Consider the following 13274-nt stretch of genomic DNA (forward strand, 5'->3'; position numbering starts at 1 on the left):
TTTCCAATAATGATCTTCGTAATGTGAGGCAACCCATTCTAAAAGTATGATCTATATAGTTTTATATGTAAAGAACGCATTTAGACAGCAAAAAACAAATATAATCTGTGGGATTTAATTATTATTTTGAAAATATTTAGCTTCAATTACAAGTTAGCTTGTGCGTTTTTACCATTATACTTCTGTATTTCCTGGTTGATAAAACAGTACCAGTGGAGCCAAGTGCCAGTGATTAATTATCTTATTTATTTATGTTTGTTTACATTGTTAAAAAGTCTTATTTTATTCATTCTTATTCTTATTTTATGCAACAATACATCATGGCTGTTCTTCAGACGGTTTAGTGATGCTTTTCTTTTTCCATGAAATGAAAACATATGTTGGTTATAACATTGTTTATACAAGGATCATCAAACTTGTTCCTGGAGTGCCGGTGTCCTACAGATTTCATATCCAACTCTAATCAAACACACCTGAACAAGCTAATCAAGGTCTTACTAGCTAGCCAACAACATCCAGGCAGGTGTGTTGAGGCAAGTTGGAGCTTAACCATGCAGGGACACTGGCCCTCCAGGACCAAGATTGGTGACCCCTCGTTTAAAACATAGTATGTCATTTAGAATATTGTAATATTTATCATGCTATCACATAAAGTCTCACATTTTTTCAATATTGCTCAATCTGGTTGGGACATCAATGAAACAAGCTGTGTTTTAAAAGCAGTGATTTGCCAAAATGTTACACTCACCAACACATTGAGATAAATGAACAACATACTGCAGGAGTGCCCAAACTCGGTCCTGGAGGGCAGGTGTCTTGCAGATTTTAGTTCCAATCCCAATTAGACACACCTGAACCAGCTAATCAAGCCCATTCTAGGTAGAAACTTCCAGACAGGTATGTTGAAGGAAGGTGGAACCAAACTATGCAGGACACTGGCCCTCCAGGACCAAGTTTTATGACCCCTGACATATAGTACTTTATTTCTGACATATTAACAAAATTTCTTCACCCTCACATTTGTATTCATATCAGTTGCTATCGAAAGCCAGTTTATTTACTCAATTTACATTTGACACTATAATCCTTTAAACTAGCATACATCAGTTACATTGTGTTTTCTGCAGGGTTGCGGCGAGATCGTAGCAGCTACCAACAAAGAGGAGCACAGCAGAAACGACTGGTCCGATTCTCTGGCAGAATGAGAATGACTGGTCCGAGGTCTCAAGAGATAAAGAGTATCCCGCGTCCTCTCAGTGGGAATGAGGTGGTGCGCATATCACTGAGCCCAGAGGAGCTCATCTCCCGGATCATGGAAGCAGAGCCGCCGGAGATTTATCTCATGAAAGACATGAAGAAGCCCTTCACTGAGGCAAACGTCATGATGTCACTGACCAACCTGGCTGACAAAGAGCTCGTGCACATGATCAGCTGGGCCAAGAAGATCCCAGGTCAGTCTACTACCAAATTTACAGTTAAAATTATTAAACCCCCTTTGAAATTTTTTTCTTTTTAAAATATTTCTGAAATGATGTTTAATAGAGCAATGAATTTTTCACAGTATGTCTGATAATATATTTTTTTCTTCTGGAGAAAGTCTTATTTGTTTTATTTCAGCTACAATAAAAGCAGTTTTTAATAAAAAAAAAAAAAAAGTTTTTTTTTCAGATCACAACAGAAACCATTTAAGGTTCATTTTCTATAGAACCAGTCTATATACTTTGTTCTTTTATTAAGCTAACAAAATTGCCTTATACCATATATCTTATTTGCTTGTCATTTCTGTCTCTACATGGTTGTGCGTTTGCATTTTTCTGCTCTCTGTATTTCACAAATGGTGAAATACTTAGCAGGTGAAGTGACAATACAAACAGCAGCTCAATTTTACTTGCATAAAAATCTGGTAAAGGGATATTAATTAATTATATTTATATAATAGTAATAGTTAAGACTAGTACACACTACTAGAATGCATATAAATATAATTTATTTCTCTAAATCTCCCAATAATAGGTCTTTAGAGTGATGGCATTATAAAGTTTAGTTTTATGATGAAAGCACTGTAAGTGTATACTAGTCAAAACAGTGCAGTATAGGCCTACAAAAATACATTGCAGAGGATCAATAGTTCTTGGTTAAAAAATCATATAAATGAAGAATTATGATGTATATATTGTGTTCTTACAGCAAAACAACAGAAGAAATATAGTTGAAGTCAGAATTATTAGCCCCCCTTTGTTTTTGTTTTTGTCTTTTTTAAATATTTCCCAAAGAATTATTAACAGAGCAAGGGCATTTTCACAGTATGTCTGATAATATTTTTTTCCTCTGGACAAAGTCTTTTTGTTTTTTTGTCTTATTTTGGCTAGAATAAAAGCTGTTTTTAATTTTTTAAAAACTATTTAATTAGTAGCCCCTTTAAGCTATATACCATCGTTATACAATAACTTGCCTAATTACCCTAATCCTGCCTAGTTGACCTAATTAACCCAGTTATTAGAAATGAGTTATTAAAACTATCATGTTTAGAAATGTGTTGAAAAAAAAAAAACTTCTTTCAGTTAAATAAAAATTGGCTAACAAAACATACAAGGGGGCTAATAATTCAGGGGGTTTAATAATTCTGACTTCAACTGTATAAGTAGAACTTAAACTACCAGTCTGGAATCAGTTGGATTTTTATAATTTAAGTTCATTTTCACCATTTTTCAAAACTAATGAAGCACAACAAAAAAGCTTTATAGGATTGATAATTATAAGAAATAATATTAATTATTGAGAATCACTAACACTGTAATTGATTGTAATAGAAAAGGAATTCAGCATGTTTTTTTAATAATAGCTGAAGGATTACATAACACTGATTGGAGCAATTTTGCTATAGAAATGTGCTTTTAATCACATGAATAAATTAAATGTAACTACATTCAATATGAAAACAGTTATTCAACATTTGCTAATGCATTATTCAAATCCAAATTCATGCTTGTTAACTTTATTAACGCACTGTGAGTTAAATTAATAGTCGCACTTTACAATAATTTACAGTATAATTTCATTAGGTTATGTTAGTAAATGCATTAACATTAACTAATTATTGTAAATGTTATCAAATTAACTTAATTTCCATTAACTAACATTAACAAATTAATATTGTAATAAACAGTTTTCATTGTTTGCTCATGCTAGTGAATACAATAACTAACATCAACTGATACACCCTTAATGTAAAGAGTTATCAAAATAGCTTACTGATCCCAAACTTTTGACCAGTGATGTATAATACTTGCTTAGTGTGTTACTTTTAATACAAATCCCAATTATTATGTATATTTACTTGAAGTAACACAGATCTGGCTAACTATAAATCCTCATGTAATAGAACTCTTGGCTAAATGATACATTTGTAGATGAAACCCTGAAAGCTGATTCACTGTGGATTCCCTCTGGAATCTCTAATGGGTTTTCAGAATAGCTGCTTTCGATTTATGAGTACACTAAGGGACGTGGTCAACTTTAGCTGATAAGAATTTAGACTGATCTCCTGTTTTCAAACTAAATTGCAGTTATTACATCATGCTATGATCTGACACGATTTGTGACATGTTTTTCCTTTTAATGTTGTTTTGTCATTATGAATGTAGGCACAGACAGGGTTCTCAAGCTGGGGGACTCTGGAGTAAGGTTGACAAGCTTTACAATATTATTGTACAGACTTTATATTCTACCAGTGATAAGAACTGTGCTAGGATTATAAAACAGAGAAGGCACACCTTTGTGAACCACAGCAGCACCAGAGGAGAGACTGTGTGTGCTGATGTTTTCGTTTCTATGGTAACAGATTGGCAGGACACTCTAGGATTGTTGCTATAAGCTGCAAAAATATATTAAATTTACAGACGAGAGTCAGTCGATTTACATTTTAATTAATATCTTTAATATTTGTATTAGATTTTGAAAAAATCTTGATTTTTAAATATCTCGAATAAGTATTTATCTAACAAGTTTAGTGTTCTGTTTTTTTTTTTTTTTTTTTTACTAGACCGCATTACTGGATTTACTTGACAACATTACAGGACAGGCGGCGCAGTAGGTAGTGCTGTCACCTCACAGCAAGAAGGTCGCTGGTTTGATTCTCAGCTGGGTCAGTTGGCGTTTCTGTGTGGAGTTTGCATGTTTTCCCTGCGTTCACGTGGGTTTCCTCTGGGTGCTTCGGTTTCCCCCACAGTCCAAAGACACGCGCTACAGGTGAATTGGGTTGGCTAAATTGTCCGTAGTGTATGAGTGTGTATGGATGTTTCCCAGAGATGGGTTGCAGCTGGAAGGGCATCCGCTGCGTAAAACATGTGCTGGATGAGTTGGTGGTTCATTCCACTGTGGCGACCCCGGATTAATAAAGGGACTAAGCCGAAAAGAAAATGAATGAATGAATGAACATTACAGGACAATCAAGGCCAGCTGAGATGTCACTTTGAAGAAAGAAGATTTTTTTAATGAAAACAGAATCTATATAATTACCAATATACACCCTCTGAGTCTTGTCGCCTATCCTTGTTTTAGGAATATTACACGAATATAAGATTACGCTTTTGATCATGCCTTGATTTTTAATCGTTTAAGTGGGACAGTACGGTCTGACTTTGCTTAGACAAAAGTCACTTAACAGAAAAACTGTACAGTATAGAATTTAAGGACATGGTACAGTGGAAAACCAATGCATATTGTGCATGACCCCCATGAGCTAGGAGGACTGCATCCATACATCTCTGCAATGACTCAAAGAACTTATTAATAAAGAAAAAGCGTTCTTGCAGGACTGCAGAGTTCATCAAGATTTTTTGGATTCATTTTCAATGCCTTCTCCTTCATTTTACCCCACACATGCTCAATAATGTTCATCTCTGGTAAACGGGCTGGCCAATCCTGGAGCACCTTGACTGTCTTTGCTTTCAGGAACTTTGATGTGGAGGCTGAAGTATGAGAAGGAGCGCTATCCTGCTGAAGAATTTGCCCTCTCCTGTGGTTTACAATGTAATGGGCAGCACAAATGTCTTGATACTTCAGGTTGTTGATGTTTCCATCCGTTCTTCCATCCGATCTCTTGCACGCCCCCATACTGAGTGTAACCCCAAACCATGATTTTTCCTTTACCAAACTTGACTGATTTCTGAGAGAATCTTGGGTCCATGCAAGTTCCAAAAGGTCTTCTGCAGTATTGTGATGATTGAGATGCAGTTCAACAGATGATTCATCAGAATAATCTACCTTCTGACACTTTTCCAACTGAGCAACTAGAAGTCAAGTTATTATTTGTTGCTTTTACAACTGGCATCCACGTCTACAATTATTTTAAAGCAAAGACAGTTATTAAAATATACCGTGATTCAAAATCTGTTTTCCAAATGGGCAGTGGTGTATTTTGAGTTTTCATCTCATTGGGCTAGTTTTGAATAGCCATTGGACGTTTTTGTTTTGAAAACCTGGCAACCCTACTCTCGAGAGCAGTTTTGTGAACCTCGCATTAGACTCTTGGAGGTTTATATTTTTACATTGATATACTGATGCTGCTTTGTACTTAAAGTCATGCAGGGAGAAATGCTTCTGCTTCATTCTGAACTTTTTGATGGGTTCAGATTAAAAAGAGTTTCCGGATAAAAGATGTGATTTTGTGCTACAGGACATGAATAATGAGAAATTCATCTGACAATCATTGAAATCCTCATGTTAGCAGCTTGTGTTTTTAAAGCAAACAGTGGTTTCATATTCCATCTGACCATCGGGTAACTCGAGTAATGTTCACCCTGGACATTATTAAACCCATAAATCAGATCTCACTATTTTAAAATACACATTAGAAATGCCTGAGAGAATTTGTGGCTCCAACAGTGCTAATTCTCCTTCAGGTTTCTGGACTGCGGGTAGGCCTACAGTATATATTAAACCCTAAAGAACTATTTATATTGTGGATGGATTAAATATATTTTCTGAATTAAAGTGAGCTCTGATGTTTAAAGTATAAGTGTGTTTAAAATGAGCCCCTGCAAGGATTTTGTGAAACATTTTTCGTCACATTCTATTTTCAAGTATTTATAAGTTTTTTTGTGTTTGCTCACAGAACTTTTACATTTACACTAAAGGCTTTGCGGTTGCTCATAAATCTTTTGGTTATTATTTTCAGGCAGTAAAAAACATGTTTCATAGTTTTTATGTATTGTGTGGGCGGCACGATGGCTTAGTAGTTAGCACTGTTACCTCACAGCAAGAAAGTTGCTGATTTGAGTCCTGGCTGGGCCAGTTGACATTTGGGTCAATGTCAAGTGTGTTGAGTTTGCATGTTCTCCTTGTGTTCACGTGGGTTTCCACCAGGTGCTCCGGTTTCCCCCACAGTCCAAAGACATGCACTATAGGTGAACTGGGTAAGCTAAATTGTCCGCAGTGTAAGTGTCTATGTGTGAATGAGTGTGGAAGGGTGTTTCCCTATACTGGGTTGCGGCTGGAAAACATATGCTTTGTAAAACATATGCTGGAATAGTTATGCCTAGTTCACACTAAAGGATTTTAATCCTGATTTGAGCCCGATTTGGAAGTTAACGAGCTCGCCGACAGATCGGGCTGTGATCGGGAAGAAATCTGCGGGTGCTCTGCGCTCGCCGCTCTTTATGTGTGAACTACTGAACAACGCATCAACGAGGCTCGCTGACGCGTCGCCGACACCTCGCAGACGGAAATCCAACATTTAGCATGCTAAATATTCCAGAGCAGTCAGCCGACTCAACCCCACGTGTGGTCAGATGTAGTGACGAGCTGCAGCCAATGAGAGAGCATATCAGCATGAGCTAAATGTCTGTGTGCTCAGGAGCTCAGCAGAAACATCTGTGATTGGTTAGAGTGGGCATTGGTGCACTCGCTTCATTCTACGTTAGTACAGACATGAGAGTAAGCTATATTAACAGTGGAACTAGAATTCTGTAACTATTAGAATTACCATACTGCTCATTCTGACCGTTCTCATACAAAACGCCATACTGTCACAACATATTTACATTCAAACTATTATTGTGTGTTAAAATTAAGCTTTGAATGTCTGGCATCATATTTAATGACACATTACCCTAAAAATATAATATTTTTTTGGTAATACAGCCTATAAATATGTAGTTAAGATACTGAAACACTTAAAGGTCTTGGCTTTCATTTTCACTTTCAAACAGGAGCTATTCGGCACAGAATATGCTGTTTTGAAAGATATCTGAAGTAAATTGATGTTTTTGCCATCAGAAAGTTTTGTTTATGTTAGCAGGAAGTTGCTAGGCAAGAAAATGCACACATATTTAAAGTCACAGAAAAGTATCAGACATGCATGCAGTCATTTTAACCAATATGGTAATTTAAGGCAGAAATGCTCAGTTCTTTACTGTTTTGTAATAAAAAAAAATAACAATGTCAGAAAGAAATACACTGATAGTTAGAAAACGGCAGGGTGTTATAAATATGTTAGTTTTATTTCAAAGAGTTATAAAATTACAAAAATTAAAAACTCTCTGTGTATCTATCCACTGGAACCTTGCAGATGAGTGATTAATCTGCTGATGCATCAGCTGATTTGACGATGTTTTTAAATGCTTTCTCCAAAGCGTGAAACGCTGTCAGTGATGTAATCAGCACACAAGCAGCCAATAGTGTTCAGCTTTTTCTGACGACTCCTCCCTCAAAATTTCATTGGCTGTGGTTTGGTAGCTTGAATGAGCTAATGGGGAATGATGTTGCATAGTGTGAAGTGTTGCGTAGTGTGAACACAAAAGAGATTAAAAGACACAAAGTCAAGTCATGTAGTGTGAACGGCACAGCGATCTGCTGATGTTTAAAATCCTGTAGTGTTAACTAGGCTTTAGTGGTTCATTCGACTGTAGCAACCTCTGAAATAGAGCCTAATGAAATAAAATGATTTATTGTTTCCTTCAGTTCTTATATATGTATTACGGTGTGAAAAGCTGATGCGTTTACATCATAGACAGTAAAAGATATGGACGTAGTATCCGTGACGTCACCCTTAGGTTTCTGAAGAATGCAAAATAAGCTACATGTAGGCGCGGCCTACCGGCGCAATTTTGTTTGTGCATCATCACACCAACCGGAGGACACCAAACAAGGGCAAAGGGGCGGAATGTGAGCAGAGCTACAGACGCCTGCTAGCATTTTGCTGGCTTTTTTTTGGTAGAAACTCTTAATACTTTATTACCTGCAACTCATTTGTGTTCTGACCACATGTTCTTGGTTGTATACTATATAAATAGTGTTTAGACTTTTAAAAACACTGTTGTAATACATTGAGCCACTAATCATTGTTCTTTATGATGTTTTTCTACAGGAGAAAAACGCAAATTACTTTCAAACACTTCAAATATAGTCTGTGTTAGTAAATGCAAGGCTACTTATGAAATCCAGGCCTAACACTGTATGACAATGTTTCCGATGTCTGTTCTAGAGCCCAGAGTTAATCAGTCTGTCAGATTCTGGTGTGGATTACAGGTCTCATAAAATATATAAATGATAAATTATCTTGAATAAAACAAAAACATTTATAGAAATGGTATACAAGTATATAATTTCACTCACCTGGGAATTGGACGCCACTTGAATGGTTTGTGAGCACAATTAAGTGCACACAGCATGCTATATCATCTGATAATTATAGGAAATAATCCCAAAAGGCAATTGAATGTCTAAAGCCACATAAAGCAAAACAAAAATATGATGTATATGCCGAGATCAGCAGCTAATCAGCCGGAATCAGCTGAGGTGATATGACATCGACCAGCGACACATAGCTCTCACTTAAGTGGCCACACCCTTAATTATGCAGACTTAATATAACTTAATATGAACAAAACAGATGAGTTATTAAAAAAATCACCCCCTCACAGTTGTCATGAAGGGTAATATTACCTATTTAAACCAAAATCTTTCTTTGTTCCAGTATGTGAACACCTGCTCTTCTGCTGTAAAGTTGGCCATTTTAATAGTGGTGTAAATAGTTATTAGCCCTATTATGCAGCGAGGCCTAGCGGAATTTTAATGACTTGCAGTTTCAGTTACTTCGTATTAGCATCACAAGGGAAAGCTGGGGGTTGCCGTTTGGTTTTTACCTGCAATTTGTGTGTGTGTGAGTAAAAACATAACATTCTGTATGGCATTTAATTATTGTTTAAGGCCATTTGTTGATGTCAGTCATCATACAGTAAACAGCTGTTATCTTTTCATCAGTAAAATGCAGTCGTACAGTCTTTCGATCATTGCATGTAAAGATTTTGGACATCTTCTTGGACACTTTTAAAACTTCCAAAAGGTTTGCTGCATTTATAAAGGACCCATGTCTTGAGGTTGTTCAATATGATGCAATTTATTTTCAGTGTGCGATTTGATTGGACATGAATCACAGGATTGATTTTTCTACTCAGCCAATCACCATTGACAAGTAAAAATAAAGTAGTGACTGCAGATTGAATGAAAAAAAAAGTAGTAAAAGTACCAATACAGCACTAAGAAATGTACTCAAAGAAACACACTTTTAAAAATACTTAGTAAATAACCTTAAAAAACTTTTCTATTTCCGTACTTTAAGTATTTGTAATTTGTGGCTTTACACCACTGGAACTCACATGTGCAAAATAGTTTTAAAGTACATTTTCCATGTTTAAATGCACATTGTGTATTACTGTAAATGTACATTGTCACTCAAGAAATCGTTGAACTTCAGAGGCAGCAGTTTACAGCTATCAGGCACAGATTTAAAGACAAAAGGAAAGCAAATGCACTGGCCAAACACACTCAGTCATTTATCATCACAATGGGATTTAGCATAAGGTTTTTGACCTTCACAAAATGGGAAGTGGCTCAAAGTGTTTGTCTTGTGTCGGGCTTGTTCCAGCACACTGGTTTTTGAGTGGCAATCTGAAAGAATCACAGATGAAGAATTGCAGAAATGATTTGGTCAAAAGTACATGATGTCCACTACATCAACACCCACCAATTGTTTGGATGATTTTTAAGAAAAAAAGCCTCTACTAACATTCAAATCAAACTCAATCATCTTCATTTTTTGTTAATGATTAAAAATAAATTAATTTAAAAAATAAAATAAAAAGAGCTTTCCCAGCCTTTTTTGCTCATCATTATCAAAGGTGCCAACATTAGTGGATTGCATTGTTTTTCAAATCTATTAGCGATTCACTGGCAAATGATGTATCGGTCTAAAATGTGAATTTTAGACCCCCCCAAAATGAGTGTTATTACAGTCAATATCTTCAGTTTTATTGTTCAGATAATCACTTTAATTAATGTCTTTGATTAATGAATTACTGTGTCCTCATTCTGAACACGAGCAGTTTGTTTATTCTCAGAACATCAACAAACTTTCTTCAGACTCTTCTTTTTAGTTATTCCAGATCTGAGAGTCTTATATTTTTAATTGAAAGCAGCTCTGCCTGCAGAAATGAATTTTACCTGCCCAATTATCCTCAAGTTCTGAGTTTGTTGTGCAGGTAACTGACTGAAGCTGTTTTTTTTTCTTCTTCTTTTTGGAAGTGTGTGCAGCCAGTAACGACAGCTTCTTTCTCTCCACAGGTTTTGTGGAGCTCAGTCTTTTCGATCAGGTGCATTTGTTGGAGTGCTGCTGGTTAGAGGTGCTTATGCTGGGATTGATGTGGCGCTCCGTTAATCACCCTGGAAAGCTCATTTTCTCTCCAGACCTCTGTCTCAGCAGGTAACTAGTGCCAATTAATTGTGTTTATCTGTGCTGATGGCTAATTTATGAACAGGCACGTGCTTGGATACGTTTATTCATAAACGGTTCTTTTGGTCACTGGTTTTATGCAGATGTCTGGTTATACAGTGTGCCAGGGTGGTATGAAATTGTGTACTGTATTGGTGATTTGAGGACATGTCTTAAATGTCGTTTTAGCCATGGTTAGTCAAAGTTAGCAGTTCACATATACAAATGAATACAATGGTTTGATCTGTATTTCTGCCAGAGCTGTTGTTAATATTCTTTGAATTGATGGTATTGTGAAAGCTACAGGTTTTAATTTGTCATGTAATTCCTACTAGAAAGCAACTAATTTGTAATAGTGTTTTTTTTTTAGCATAACAATGATCCCGAACACACTGCTAATATAATGAAATTTCATTTAGAGGGAAAAACAACTGATGAAACAAAGAAAGTCATGAAATGGCCTTTACAGAGACCAGAGCTGAATATTATATAGAGTTTAGGCAATATTATAGGCAGTATGAGATTCACCTGGAGAAAAAAAACAAATATAGAACATGCTAAATCTAAGGAAGAGCTCTTCAAAATGCTTAAAGATACTTGCTATTAAATAGCACATAATTTAACAAAAGACTCAACAAGCTATTGGTATAGAGGTCACTTCAAACATAATTTTGATGCTAGCATTTTGATTCCAAAAGTAATTTTGTTCTGAATATTGTGTACATATTTTTCATAATTTCTGTTTGTTTGTTAAAAGTATAGTCAAAAGCAATGATCCTGCACTTGCTCCATACCTTTTAGATAGATAGATTTGTGAAAAAGGCTTCCAAACAGTGGTGGATGTTCGCACACTCCACACTCCGGTCCACACTTTCATCTGCAACATCATCATGCGACTTGGTTGTCGTTTGCCTAGAGTACCAGTTGGTGGTGGCCCAAGACTTTTGCACAAATATATATATTTACAAAAGCATAAACTTTTTTTTTTAAACTTAATTTAAAACATATTACCTATATTTGACAACTTTTGTCTGTAAAATAATTCTCGGATAAAAAGATAAGGGCTCTATTTTAACGATTTAGGCACAAAGTCTAAAGTGCAGGGCGCAAAAGCATTAAGGGCAAGTCTAAATCCACTTTTTTGCTATTTTAAGGACAGAAAAATACAGTTTGCGTCCTGGCGCATGGTCTAACAGAGTTGTGCTTATTCTCTTAATGAGTTATGGGTGTGTTTTGAGAATTAAGTGTGCATTAAACAAATCAGAATCTTCTCTTACAATACCTTTAAAAGTCAGTTTCATCGCACCATGGCGCATTTGCTATTTACATGGCATACTTTTTAAGTGGAAAAACTGAACGCTTCACTAGTAAGAAAACAGTTAAACAGACCATGTGCAGCGCGAGGATAAAGAATGAGCCTCCTCCATTCGAACTCTGTACTTTCTCTTTACTTTTTACTTTACTCCTTTACTTTTGTTGATAAGGAAACGATGTTGTACGCACCAATGAAGACATCCATTAGTCTACAAATTTAATTTAATTTGTTAAGCACAAAGATTTGTTTCAAAACTATTTCTAAATTCATTTCTGATTTCTAGCAAACGAATAAATGAGCAAAGAATAATGAAGTGTGGTCGAAAAACTGAGTTATATCCAAACACGCATTCTATTCTTATGCCCCATATAGTGACGCATACATCTCCAAAACCCGACAGGCAGACAAATCTAAACTTATTTTATTAAAACAAATATAAATATGCATATAATAAATAATACTGCTAATAAAAATGGAGGTAGTGGTTTTATAATTATGTGGAATATTTAAATCTTAATTTTTTTTTCTTCATATGTAAAGATTTTTGTGTGTTGCTCTGCATCCTGTTTGTGTTAAGCAATGCGTAAGCATTTGGACTTGCAAAGGCACATAAGTAACGCGCTCTGTGCTCGGATAGTTGGTCAATGGCATGATCTATTTCAGTTTCTCAAAATAGCAACGCGCTAACAATTCGCCTTAGCACACCTCCTTTACAGAGTGGAACAGCCATGATTCCACAAAGTGATGCAAACGGTTTTGCTAATTAAAAAATGAGGCACAAAACATAAAAAAAACTGTTGCACTGGTCTGTAAATACCAACATATCACACACAGCACGTCTTGCTCCTTATTGTGCTAGGTGCATGATAGGGCATATGAGATCTGTGCACCCCAATAATGATTTACACACTCACTGTTTATGCATTTAGCTATAACAACCATACTTTTTTTAGGTTTATTAATTTATAAGATAATGTTTATATTGAATTTTAATTCATATTATTCCTTTTAATTAGTATGTCATTGGATTTAAATATAAATCAATAAAACAGCATCAAAAAACTAACGTCAATAAAACTTTGTTTCTAACAAATTGAATCATATGTTTCAAACTAGAGTTTTTCCTTTCCCCATTTATTCAGAACAGTTGCGCTTGTGTAGAATATAGCTGAACATCTCAAGAATACA

At 35.6% G+C, this 13274-nt stretch overlaps 1 protein-coding gene across 5 annotated transcripts in view; it reads left to right on the top strand.

The window, feature by feature from the left end:
• The window catches only part of esr2a (estrogen receptor 2a), a 52131-nt gene that overhangs the window by 25800 nt on the left and 13057 nt on the right, over nucleotides 1-13274 (top strand). For all 5 annotated transcript variants that reach the window (XM_073932151.1, XM_073932152.1, XM_073932150.1 and 2 more), the window contains 2 exon segments: nucleotides 1128-1451; nucleotides 10624-10762. In XM_073932151.1, the coding sequence (XP_073788252.1) occupies nucleotides 1128-1451; nucleotides 10624-10762 (463 nt within the window).

This window comes from Danio rerio, chromosome 20 (assembly GCF_049306965.1).
Source record: "Danio rerio strain Tuebingen ecotype United States chromosome 20, GRCz12tu, whole genome shotgun sequence".
Classification (NCBI taxonomy): Eukaryota; Metazoa; Chordata; class Actinopteri; order Cypriniformes; family Danionidae; genus Danio; species Danio rerio.